The sequence below is a fragment of the Heptranchias perlo genome, chromosome 10, assembly GCF_035084215.1.
Source record: "Heptranchias perlo isolate sHepPer1 chromosome 10, sHepPer1.hap1, whole genome shotgun sequence".
Lineage (NCBI taxonomy): Eukaryota > Metazoa > Chordata > Chondrichthyes > Hexanchiformes > Hexanchidae > Heptranchias > Heptranchias perlo.
Window position 1 is genome coordinate 79485107 of NC_090334.1, and position 14013 is coordinate 79499119.

Below are 14013 nucleotides of genomic sequence, written 5' to 3' on the forward strand. Positions count from 1 at the left end.
TATCTAGGCCCCTCATAATTTTGCACACCTCAATTAAATCTCCCCTCAGCCTCCTCTGTTCCAAGGAAAACAACCCCAGCCTATCCAATCTGTCATCATAGCTAAAATTCTCCAGTCCTGGCAACATCCTCGTAAATCTCCTCTGTACCCTCTCTAGTGCAATTACATCCTTCCTGTAATGTGGTGACCAGAACTGTACGCAGTATTCAAGCTGTGGCCTAACTAGTGTTTCATACAGTTCCAGCATAACATCCCTGCTCTTATATTCTATGCCTCGGCTAGTAAAGGAAAGTATTCCATATGCCTTCTTAACCACCTTATCTACCTGTCCTGCTACCTTCAGGGATCTGTGGACATGCACTCCAAGGTCCCTCACTTCCTCTACACCTCTCAGTATCCTCCCATTTATTGTGTATTCCCTTGCCTTGTTTGCTCTTCCCAAATGAATTATCTCATACTTCTCCAGATTGAACTCCATTTGCCAGCTTTTCTGCCCACCTGACCAGTCGATTGATATCTTCCTGCAGTCTACAGCTTTCCTCCTCACTATCAACCACGTGGCCTATCTTTGTGTCATCCGCAAATTTCTTAATCATGCCCCCTATGTTTAAGTCCAAATCGTTAATGTATACCACAAAAAGCAAGGGACCTAGTACTGAGCCCTGCGGAACCCCACTGGAAACAGCCTTCCAGTCGCAAAAAACACCCGTCGACCATTACCCTTTGCTTCCTGCCACTGAGCCAATTTTGGATCCAATTTGCCACTTTCCCTTGGATCCCATGGGCCTTTACTTTTTTGACCAATCTGCCATGTGGGACCTTGTCAAAAGCCTTGATAAAATCCACGTAGACTACATCAATTATGCTACCCTCATCGATCCTCCATGTCACCACCTCGAAAAATTCAATCAAGTTAGTCAGACACAACCTCGCCTTAACAAATCCGTGCTGACTGTCCTTGATTAGTCTGTGCCTTTCTAAGTGACAGTTTATCCTGTCCCTCAGAATTGACTCCAATAATTTGCCCACCACTGAGGTTAGGCTGACTGGCCTGTAATTACTCAGTCTATCCTTTGCTCCCTTTTTAAACAATGGTACAACGTTAGCAGTTCTCCAATCCTCCGGCACTACATCTATATCCAGTGAAGTTTGGAAAATGATTGTTAAAGCCTCCGCTATTTCCTCCCTGGCTTCTTTTGGTAGATTAAATAAGTGGGGTAGAATTCAAGGTACAGCAGATAGTACCTGGGCTGTGGAAGGAAGTTAAATGGGCAGGGTACAGGGCATGATAAGGTAGATTGTAGAGTCTGGGGAAGGAGATTAAGTAGGTGGGTAGATTCCATGAGAGGATAGAGTGTACAATGGGCTGTGGGAGATTAAATGGGTGGGTGGAGTACATGAGAGGGTAAAGTGTACACGGGCCACGGAAAGAGATTAAATGTGTAGGTAGAGTCCACGAGAGGGTAGAGTGTACACGGGCTGTGGAAAGAGATTAAATGTGTAGGTAGAGTCCACAAGAGGGTAGAGTGTACACGGGCATGATGAGTTCAAATGTGTAGGTAGAGTCCATGAGAGGGTAAAGTGTACATGGGCACGGGGAGATTAAATGTGTAGGTAGAGTCCATGAGAGGGTAAAGTGTACACGGGCTGTGGAAAGAGATTAAATGAGTGAGGTGGAGTCCATGAGAGGATAGAGTGTATGTGGGCATGGGGAGATTAAACGTGTAGGTAGAGTCCATGAGAGGGTAAAGTGTACACGGGATGTGGAAAGAGATTAAATGAGTGAGGTGGAGTCCATGATAGGGGAGGGTGCGTTGTGGAAATATATTAATTAAAAGAATTGGCAAAACTGATTCAATTTCACAGCAAATTGATAAAGAAGGGAAAAAACCCCAGTAAACAGCATCAGCTTCAGCCTTTACGCTCAAGTCCACCTATAATTCAAGTTTAATTTAAAGAGAGAAGTTTACTCTTTATAAAACAGTCTCCGTAGCAGGGACAATATGGTGTATGTTCCCAACACACTTGCCATCCACTGCTGTTGAGACTGCACTCCATCAGTTCTGGGCATGGCCAGTAGATGGCAGACTTCACTGCAGCAAAGGCACTCCAATTTCAGACAGTCGGCTCCCCCGCCTCACTGGACCAAGCAGCAGCACTGATGCCAATCGCAGGATAGCAGGTGGACTTGGGCTGGGCCTGGTGCAACCCGTGGGCGGACATAGCTCACTTGGCAGCAAGTGGCTTCAGATCAGCAGGGGATGTGACAAAAGAAATGAATGCATGAATGAGAAATAACCTTGATTAATTTCAGGGTTTAAAACTGCTTCGTACATTTCGGTTTTCCTTATTTTCTTTTTTTGTTTGTAATTTTCGCTCCTCCTCTCCCGAGGGCTCGGACTCATGCTGGAGTTATGTTGACGGCACCTCCGCTAAGTGGGCATTCTCCGTGTGTGAGCCTGGACAGTGAGCCTCAGCAGGCTATTCAACCACAGAGGGCATCAAAACCAAGTCTGATCCTGGTCCTCGACAGAAGTAGAAACACGTGCACACACTGGCATGCATGCATTCATACACACGCACGCGCACTTCCAGTTGGATAAAACTTGGGAGTAAGAACCCGGACTTATTTTTCCCACACTAGTCATGGGGACAGTGAGGCTAATTGTACCATATCTGCTGCTGTGTTGTTTGAGATCAACCAAATCAGTGCAGGTTAGGGGTGGAACCTGGAGCCTTTCTATTCAAATTGATGTAATGAAATGTACCTGTAATGAATCTGTAATCAATCTGTATTGATTGTGATGCGATGAGGCACCCTAGAGTGTCATGAACTGTAATTATGTACGATGTGTAACTGTATTGATGGAATCGTATTTGAACTGTACTTTATGTATCTTGCAAATTGTATAATCTGTATTGTGTACGTTTGGAATGTGATATGACAACTGTATTGTACGTACTGTTGCAAATTTTATAAATAAAGTATATTTTTTGAAAAAAAAATCCGTACATTGCCCTACGGAGCCACTGAGGAATCCCGAGATTGAAGCTTTCTTTTCGAGTAAATCAAAAGGCTGCACCACTGATGCACTCTTCACCAAAGTGGATGGGACAAGTGTCTGTGCCATCATTCCCTCACACCAACAAATTCATAGTCTCAGCAGTGTTGCCAAGAGAGGGAAGGGGTTCCCCAGTGACGGAACGGTAAAAGAAAGAGAAGAAGGAAGCGCGTTGGCATTTATATAACACTTTTCCTGGCCCTCAGGATGTCCCACTTTACAGCCAATGAAGTACTTTTGAAAAGCTGTCACTGCTACAGTCAAGCACAGCGGCCAATTTGATTTGCGCACAGCAAGGTCCCACAAACAGCAATGAGATAAATGACCAGATCTTCTGTTTTTTATGACGTTAGTTGAGGGACAAATGTTGGCGAGAAAAAGAGAAAAAAAAAAAGTAGAAATGGGAGAGAGAGAAAAAAAAAAAGTTTTTTTTAAAAAGGGTCCACCTCAGACCATTACAACACACCTGCTACTGGCTCAGCATTAATATAGGCCAGAGCTCAGAGCGAGAAAGATGATCAGTAGAGATGTCCATTAGCCAAGGATATTTCTGCGGTTGCACAATATCAGTGGGGAAGTCCGCGAGTGAGGTGATAAGGAAAGGACTATGGAGGCAGTGGGCCAGATGACTGAGCCGAGTGATCTGTATTCAATAACACGTTCTTACTTTAACTGTGATGTTCAGTTAGCTTCTTCTCAGCCTTGGGCTGTTAACTCCTCAAACCCAATCATACTAAAGCCATCACCTCTCAAAGTACAAAAGGAAAACTGAGGTAAAGAATGACCAGTCTGTGTGAAAAATAGAATTTCTCCCCATTTGCTTTGCAATGTTCTTCTGAGTTAATCATGGAATGATACAGCATAGAAGGAGGCCATTCAGCCCATCGTGCCTGTGCCGGCCCTTTGAAAGAACTATCCAATTAGTCCCACTCCCCCGCTTTTTCTCCCGCAGTCCTACAAATTTATTTTTTTCAACTATATCCAATTCTTTTTTGAAAGTTACTATTGAATCTAGGAACATATTAATACAGGAACAGGAGTAGGCTATTCAGCCCCTCGTGCCTGCTCTGCCATTTAATAAGATCATGGCTGATCTGTGATCTAACTCCATATACCTGCCTTTGGCCCATATCCCTTAATACCTTTGGTTGCCAAAAAGCTATCTATCTCACATTTAAATTTAGCAATTGAGCTAGTATCAATTGTCGTTTGCGGAAGAGAGTTCCAAATTTCTACCACCCTTTGTGTGTAGAAATGTTTTCTAATCTCACTCCTGAAAGGTCTGGCTCTAATTTTTAGACTGTCCCCAACCAGCGGAAATAGTTTCTCTCTATCCACCCTATCTGTTCCCCTTAATATCTTATCAACTTCGATCAGATCACCCCTTAACCTTCGAAACTCTGGAGAATACAACCCCAATTTGTGTAATCTCTCCTCGTAACTTAACCCTTGAAGTCTGCGTATCATTCTAGTAAACCTACGCTGCACTCCCTCCAAGGCCAATATGTCCTTCCGAAGGTGCGGTGCCCAGAACTGCTCACAGTACTCCAGGTGCGGTCTAACCAGGGTTTTGTATAGCTGCAGCATAACTTCTGCCCCTTTGTACTCTAGACCTCTAGATATAAAGGCCAGCATTCCATTTGCCTTCTTGATTATTTTCTGCACCTGCTCATGATCTATGTACCTGAACCCCTAAGTCCCTTTGGACATCCACTGTTTTTAACTTTTTACCATTTAGAAAGTACCCTGTTCTATCCTTTTTTGATCCAAAGTGGATGACCTCACATTTGCCTACATTGAATTCCATTTGCCACAGTTTTGCCCATTCACCTAATCTATCAATATCCCTTTGTAATTTTATGTTTTCATCTACACTGCTACTGCTTACAATGCCACCAATCTTTGTGTCGTCAGCAAACTTAGATATGAGACTTTCTATGCCTTCATCTAAGTCGTTAATAAATATTGTGAATAATTGAGGCCCCAAGACAGATCCCTGCGGGACTCCACTAGTCACATCCTGCCAATGTGAGTACCTACCCATTATCCCTACTCTCTGTCGCCTTTCGCTCAGCCAACTTCCTAACCAAGTCCGTACTTTTCCCTCCATTCCATGGGCTTCTATCTTAGCTAACAGTCTCTTATGTGGGACCTTATCAAATGCCTTCTGGAAGTCCATATAAATAACATCCATTGACATTCCCCTGTCCACTACTTTAGTCACCTCTTCAAAAAATTCAATCAGGTTTGTCAGGCACGACCTACCTTTCACAAATCCATGCTGGCTCTCTCTGATTAACTGAAAATTCTCAAGGTGTTCAGTCACCCTATCCTTAATTATAGATTCCAGCATTTTCCCCACAACAGATGTTAGGCTAACTGGTCTATAATTCCCTGGTTTCCCTCTCTCTCCTTTCTTAAAAAGCGGAGTGACATGTGCAATTTTCCAATCCAGAGGGACAGAATCTGCTTCCACCGCCCTTTCAGGCAGCGCATTCCAGATCATAACAACTCGCTGAGTAAAAACATTTCTCCTCATCACCCCCTGGATTTTTTGCCAATTATCTTAAATCTGTGTCCTCTGGTTACCGACCCTCCTGCCAGTGGAAACAGTTTCTCCCTGTCTACCCTATCAAAGCTCCTCACAATTTTGAACACCTCTATTAAATCTCCCCTTAACCTTAGTCTAGTTATGAACTACCATTGTCACGGTTTAACAGAAGCTTTTCGCAATATTGTTCGAAAAAGCAATCTCGTCAATCCAGGATGTTTCTGTGGCACCCACGGGATGCAATGGGAGTGCCATCTCTTACAGTCGCCTTGTGTCTAACCCTATGTGGAGACATTCCACTCTCTCTCAGCCGCGCAATCTCATAGGCAATCAATAAGTAGCCAACAATGGAGTCTGTCACACATGGACACGGGCTAATCGGGACTCTCCTGAGACTCCCTTCAACCAGCCAATGGTCTGCAGCCATGGTCAACTTTTTCCCAGGCCCAATTCCAGCTTTCATCTCCTGGAGAACAAATGATGCATTGAGTGCTCCCTAGGATATCATGGTTTTAAAAACACTTAATTAAAAAACTGGCGGCAGTAAGAGTGTTAACAACTGTAACACTTACTAGTGGAAACAAGCCAGGGAATTCCTATGCTTCTGACTTTCATACTTCAACTGAGCAACGTAGGATCAATTTGAATTCCCTTCCCCTCCGCAAAAAAAAAATTCAGACGATTACGTCCCTGATATTTTGTTACATCCCTCGGGCTTGGAGATAAGCCCACTCTACAAATCTACACCAATGCATTAAGAAAACAGTTGGCTTTTACCAAGTAACCCTTCTCCGAAAGATGACCAGATACGTCCCTGGGCTATTTACAGCCCATCAACTCTGGTCTTTGACAGACCTCCTATTTCATATACCTCTGATCCCCATGTTAGAGTTGCCAACTCTGGTTGGAGGTATTCCTGGAGGTTTCATCATGTGACCTTCCACCTCGCCCCGTCCCGCCCCACCCAGTCAAACAGTTTTTTTCTCCCCCATCTCCAATATTGTTATAACTAATAAACAAAAGTGTTCAAAGAAAATGAAAAGACACAATTTGTTTTAATGCCGCCTATGATTTTTCCCTTGGGTTGCCTGCAGCAGTGTCCAGGAATCATAGAAAGTTTACAGCACGGAAGGAGGCCATTTGGCCCATCGAGTCCATGCCAGCTAGTCCCACTCCCTCGTACTATCCCTGCAAATTTCTTCCTTTCAAGTACTTATCCAATTCCCATTTGAAGGTCATGATTGAATCTGCCTCCACCACCCCCTCAGGCAGTGCATTCCAGATTACAACCACTCGCTGTGTAAAAAAGTTTTTCCTCATGTCACCTTTGGTTCTTTTGCCAATCACCTTAAATCTATACCCACTTGTTCTTGACCCTTCCGCCAATGGGAACAGTTTCTCTCTATCTACTCTGTCTAGACCCATGGTTTTGAACACCTCTATCAAATCTCCTCTCAACCTTTTCTGTTCCAAGGAGAACAACCCCAGCTTCTCCAGTCTATCCACGTAACTAAAGTCCCTCATCCCTGGAATCATTCTAGTAAATCTTTTCTGCACCCTCTCTAAGGCCTTCACATCTTTCCTAAAGTGCGGTACCCAGAACTGAACGCTATACTCCAGCTGTGGTCGAACAGTGCTTTATAAAGGTTCATCATGACTTCCTTGCTTTTGTACTCTATGCCTCTATTTATAAAGCCCAGGATCCCGTATGCTTTTTTAACCACTGCCTCAACCAACCCTGCCACTTTCAACGATTTGTGCACATGTACCCCCAAATCTCTCTGTTCCTGTACCTCTTTGAGAATTGTGCCCTTTGGTTAATATTGCCTCTCCTCATTCTTCCTACCGAAATGTATCACCTCACATTTTTCTGCGTTAAATTTCATCTGCCACATGTTCACCCATTCCACCAGCCTGTCTATATCCTCTTGAAGTCTATCACTATCCTCCTCACTGTTTACTACACTTCCAAGTTTTGTGTCATCTGCAAATTTTGAAATTGTGCCCTGTACACCCAAGTCCAAGTCATTAATATATATCAAGAAAAGCAGTGGTCCTAGTACCGACCCCTGGGGAATACTACTGTACACCTCCCTCCTGTCCGAACAAGGGTGTAACATTTGCAATTCTCCAGTCCTGGCACCACCCCCGTATCTACGGATGTTTGGAAGATTATGGCCAGTACCTCCGCAATTTCTACCTTTAATTCCCTCAGCAACCTAGGGTGCATCCAATCTGGACTGAGTGACTTATCTACTTTAAGTACAGCTAGCCTTTCTAGTACCTCCTCTTTATCAATTTTTAGCCTATCCAGTATCTCAACTGCATCTTCCTTCACTGAGCCTCTGGCAGCATCATCTTCCTTGGTAAAGATGGATGCAAAGTACTCATTTAATACCTCGGCCATGCCCTCTGCCTCCATGAATAGATCTAATCAGCCCACCCCTCCTCTTACTACCCATTTACTGTTTGCATTCCCACAGAAGGCTTTTGGATTCCCTTTTATGTGGCCGCCAGTCTATTCTCATACTCTCTCTTTGCCCCTCTTATTTCCTTTTTCACTTCCCCTCTGAACTTTCTATATTCAGCCTGGTTCTCACTTGTGTTATCAACCTGACACCTGTCATACGCCCCTTTTTATGCTTCATCTTACTCCCTATCTCTCGTCATCCAGGGAGCTCTGGCTTTAGTTGCCCTACCTTTCTCCCTCGTGGGAATGTACCCAGACTGTACCCAAATCATCTCCTCTTTAAAGGCCGCCCATTGTTCAATTACAGTTTTGCCTGCCAATCTTTGATTCCAATTTACCCGGGCCAGATCTGTTCTCATTCCACAGAAACTGGCCCTCCTCCAATTGAGAATTTTTATTTTAGAGTGGTCCATGTGCTTTTCCATATCTATTCTAAACCTTATGATACCATGATTGCTATTCCCTAAATGTTTCCCCACTGACACTTGCTCCACTTGGCCTGCCTGATGCCCCAGAACCAAATCCAGCAATGCCTCCTTCCTTGTTGGGCTAGAAACATGCTAGTCAAGAAAGTTCTCCTCAACACACTTCAAAAATTCCTTCCGCTCTTTGCCCCTTGTTTTATTACTATCCCAGTCTATATTAGGATAGTTGAAGTCCCCCATTAGCACTACTCTATGACTTTTGCACCTCTCTGTAATTTCCCTCCTCTATATCCTTTCCACTAGTTGGTGGCCTATAGAATGCACTCAGTAGTGTAATGGCATCCCTATTGTTTCTTAACTCTAACCCAATAGATTCTTTAATTCCTGGTGACTCCAGGACAGCCCTGGAGGGTTGGGCAACCCAACCTCATATAGGACATTAACTGAGTTGGAATTCAGTGCTGACTCCTCCTACTTCTTGCTCTCCAACAACAAAAAAAGGCCAGGGTTATTCCAGCTTAGGAACATAGGAACAGGAGTAGGCCATTCAGCCCCTCTAACCTGTTCCGCCATTTAATGAGATCATGGCTGATCTGTATCCTAACTCCATCAGCCCGCCTTGGCTCCATATCCCATAATACCCTTGGCTAGCAAAAATCTATCGATCTCAGATTTTAAATGATTAATTGAGCTAGCATCTACTGCTTTTTGTCACAGAGAGCTCCACACGTCTACCACCCTTTGTGTGAAGAAGTGTTTCTTAACTTCTCTCCTGAATGGCCTGGCTCTGTACTTAAGGTTATGTCCCCTTGTCCTAGACTCCTCCACCAGGAGAAAAAGTTTCTATCTATCTACCCTATTAATTCCTTTCAAAATTCTAGAAACATCAATCAAAACATCCCTTAACAAGACTACACACCCCATCAAACCAGCTTCTTTCAGAGGAGTACCTCAATCATGGACTCGCTCTCCTCCACCCCACCCAAAATCTATACTCTCTTCTTAATCCTCAAGTATAGACAGATCTATTAATCTCTCTCTAACCCTCAATCCTCCTTTTCAACAGGTATGTATCCAGGTCTTTTTTAAAATAACTAATTGCCCCAGAATTAGCCACTAGGCTCTTGTACACATCCAATAAATAGACCCTTGGGGAACTTACTAACCATTCCAGGTATGGCAGGTGTAGAAAGGTAGTGGAGGACAGACTAGAGGAAGTATACTACTCTACAACCAAATTACTGCAATAGAAAGAGGGAGGATGGGGGGCTGCTTACTTATCATCACTGTTGTGCTCATCTTGTAGAAGTCTCTCTTTGGTTAGGCCAATTTTCTCCAACTCCTGATTTAGCTTTTCCAATTCATTGGAGAGTTGTTGGCTCTTGAGTTTCTCGTGGACAAGTTCCTGGAATACAGACACACAGATTAGGTCAGACCAACATTAATAGTTTACAAACATTGATTGCACTGGTTATCCAATAACCAGAGGAGTCAAGAGAAAATAACCAAGAGCAGGTTCTGGTGCCCAAGGCAGAGGTCCCACTGGACACTTAGTCACACCTTCAAAAGGACGATGAGGTGTTGTCGAGAGGGTACAGGAAAGAATGACCAGAATTCAGTGTCTTAATGTTCTTGGTTATGAACTTTCAGCTGAACTTGTATTGGTTAGGAGATGACAGAGGAGCAAATTCAATTTTTTTAAAAAATACTGAGGGATACTGTAGATGTTGGTAGGCTATTAACTAGGACAAGAGCCGAACTAGAGGACACGAGTCTACACTTAATAAGGTACAGGTGAGACTTGAGATTAGACGGAGCTTTTTGTGACAGTAATGGATATGTGGAATACATGTCCAGCCAAAGCATTTAACACTGACAATAAACCTTAACGACCCTACCTGGAAGTTCAGTCCATGTGTCAATCACTCTCCATCAAGAAGTTCTTCATGTACCAGTCCAAACCTTTGTGCTCCTGCCCAACTGTCCCGATTCACCTTGTAGTGCTCTGGAGTTACCTTTTCTACATAATTACTATTTTACATACATCTACTAAAGTTCGTTCTCAGTCACCCGCTTTCCAGCTAAAGAACCAGAATACCTCCAGGTTTTGATCCATCCTCTGACACCAAGCATCAGCCTGTGGCTCTTCTCTGCCCCGCCTCCCAGGCTTGAATGGTCTTGGTGTCAGAATTGGACATGTTACTCAAGATGTGGTCTGGCCAGAGCCAGTTTAAGCATGACTTCCTCCTACTCTAGCATCCCCCCCCTCCGCCCCCACCCATACTCTAGCCCCACGGCTATATAGTTCAGCATTCTGTTTGGTTTGTTAATTGTTGCTCCATTGACTGAACTTGTTACAACACTAGAGTCTACCAAAACCCCATGATCTCTGAACTTCACCTGTAGCTATATCCACATTATTCATGAAATACAATGCTCATTTTTCCTTCCAAAAGGCGGTACTTTACACTTACCTGTATAGAATTTCATTTGCTACTTTTGGCTGACTTGGATTTTAATTGAGTTCATTCTATAGACCCTCCATGCCAACTTCATTGCTCTCTCACCACCACGCCACCCCCCCCCCCCCGCTGTTTAATATTGTCTGAGAATCTCACCAATTTGAGCTTCTGAATACAAGTCGTTAATGTAAACTGCAAACACTCAGAGCCCCAGCACCAATCCCTGGACACTCAATACTTCTCCCTCCATTCTGATACCACTCCCCTCCTACACCCAAACAGCGAGTCTGCAGCAGAAAGGAAGCATAGTTAAAAAATAGAATCTAATTCCAGTCAGGAATACTTGCCAGTATATTACACCATGCCAACTCAGTGCTAAAGTCAAGTATTCCAAACCAAAAATTTTCACCCTCCTCCTCTCTCTTTCTCTCACTTGCTCCTCTTCTCCCCTTCATACGGCTCCAAAAAGAAAAGATTTAAATGCTTTGTTTATAATGGTTATTGGACAATCTCATTATGACTTGCTCATGCTCAGATTAGAGATTTTTTTTCACTCTTTTGTTCCTACGCCCTCCTCCACTCTACTGAACGCACTGAGTCTCGGCAACTTTCTCTCCTTCAGGCAGAGTCTGGAGTGCTATCGGCATGCTATTCAAAGATAAATCACATTCAAGCCTGATCCTTTCCTTATAGTGTCCACACACTTGGACTTTCCAGTGGGAGGTCACTGGACAGTGATCAGGAGTGGGAACCTTGCGTGTTTTTTCTCCCCCTTCCTTAACCCGGGATGGGTGGGACAGGAATAGAGGGGGGGGGGGGATACAGCCAATTATTGCACTACAACCACCACAGCCCCAGACTGAAATTAGCTAACTCCAAGTCCAAGGGTCACATCTGACACATACACAGTCCGTCTGGTTCAGTTCCACACTAGCTAAATCAAGACACCAGAGACAAGTGGAGTTAAAGGCTTGAAATTTGAGGATAAGTACAACAAGGTGCTCATATTTTCTCCTGTGAAAGAGGTTAAAACAACTAATTAAAAAATTGAGGGAAGCATTTCAACATTAATAAGGCGGCTCTCCATATCACCTACCTCTCTTAGTGTAGCTAGTGTCCTCTTATCAATTGTAGCTTGCTTGAACAGTTCTTTATTATCAACTTCTAGCTCCTTCACTTTGCTCGTGGTCTCCTTGTATTTGCCCATTTCCTTTTCTAGTGTTCTCTTTTCCTTCTCCAAGCTTGACAGCTTTAAACTATTCTCATCTAAGATTGCATCCTTCAGTTCTACCTGCTGCCACAACCGTTTGTTGTCTTTATCCAATGTCTTCTTGTCCTTCTCGAGTTGGGCAGTTTCATGCTCCAACACTTTGTTGTCCTTTTCTAGTTTCTCCAGCCTTTTGCTGGAGATCTTCAACTCCTCCAAATTCTTCTGGAGAATGTGATTCTCATTCTCGGTGTCCTGAAGCTCCTTCTCAAGTTGTTGGATCTTAGTGTTGCTGTTATCCAAGGCCTGTTGAAGTCTCTGGTTTTCCGAATCTAGGCTTTGGTAGCTAACTTCCAATCGTTCAGATTTCCGATTCAAGGCCCTCAACAGTTCCACATTGTTCCTCAGTTCATCCTTTTCCTTTTCCAGTTCTCGGTTCTCCATTTCCACTTTGATTAGTTTTGTTCTCGTGAACTTCAATGTCTCCACCATTCTCCTTAGCTCCAAGTTCTCCTCATCCAACTGCTTATTGTCCTTCTCTACAGTCTCCAACTTGATAGATACATTTTGCAAGCTATTGAGAGACTTCTTGAGTTTGCTGTTCTCCAAGTCGAGGTTTGAATTCTCTTGTTCAAGGGCCCCGACATTCTCACACGTGATCTTCAAAGAAGCCACCCGCTTGTGAAGTTGCTCATTGTCTTGCTCAAGCCTGTGTACGTCTTTCTCCAATTCTTTTGCCTTTTCCTCTTTCTCTTTGTACCGCAGGAGTTCTTTATGAGCTCGTTTCTTTTCAAACTCTAGTTTGGCTAACTTGCCGCTCGTCTCCGTGATGGTCTCATGAAGGATTTTGTTCTCCTTCTCTATATCCTTCACTCTAGCCTCTGCGTTGATCTGAGATCGTTCCCTGAGTGAAGAGACTGTCTGGCTTAAGTGCTCATTCTCTTGCTCCAGTTCCTTCACCTGGATATGAGGGATCAGAAAAGTATCAGAAACAGCAACACTGCCCAACTAAAAATTAAAGCAATGAAGAGTCAAGCTTCAGGAATAGTGTCAAGACACTACGCATCTCAAAACATGTTCCCAACCCATACAAGGAGGGGGCAAAGAGAAAAACCATCAAAAGGAGACACTGTCCCTCCCGGAGCAATGGAACAGAACTACACTAAGGTGAGTCAGCCCATACTACTTTTACATCTCTTCTAATGACCAGTTAGAGAGGCATGGGAGTAAGTTTTTGGACAGATAGGAGAAAGTAGTTACAGATAGAAGAAAGGACAAAAAAAAGATGAGATCTGTCTCAAGAGTCTCAATCAATAAGAGTGAGTTTTTAACGAGACAAACATCCATTACGGAAAACCAATTGCTTTCAAAAGCACCATCAGTCCTTCCCGGTCAACCCTTCATCAGATTGTGTCTATGTACCACTAGGAAGGGACTAATGAGTTTCAGCTTTTATGGCAGTACAGAGTAAAACTTTGATCTAGGGCAAAATCTGGTCATAACAGTTTGGTCCCCCTATCGCATCAAATGTGTCAGGGTATAAACATGCTTCTTTGTGAACACATAATCTCATCGGGTTTTTTTTTTGCCCCCTCCGTTTTATGGTAGATTCACCACACAGCAAGGTGATTGTTATTAGAATTAGGGAATGGAAAATGTACCCATTACAGCCACCATGTGTTTGTGTGCCACGCTCCCACCTCAGGTTCAAGACACTTTGATTAAATGTCTCCCTACGCTGGTCGTCAATGTGCTTTAACTCCAACAGTGAAAGCATATCCTCTCCTGCACCATTTTACCCACCAGCATTCTTGTCGCTTCTGCTGAGCAAGATTG

At 43.7% G+C, this 14013-nt stretch overlaps 1 protein-coding gene across 4 annotated transcripts in view; it reads right to left on the reverse strand.

Moving 5' to 3' along the window:
* The window catches only part of ccdc88c (coiled-coil domain containing 88C), a 290680-nt gene that overhangs the window by 85732 nt on the left and 190935 nt on the right, over positions 1–14013 (reverse strand). For all 4 annotated transcript variants that reach the window (XM_067992076.1, XM_067992075.1, XM_067992074.1 and 1 more), the window contains 2 exons: positions 12067–13137; positions 9786–9913 (listed from right to left, as the gene is read on the reverse strand). In XM_067992076.1, the coding sequence (XP_067848177.1) occupies positions 9786–9913; positions 12067–13137 (1199 nt within the window). The remainder of the gene's footprint in view (positions 1–9785; positions 9914–12066; positions 13138–14013) is intronic.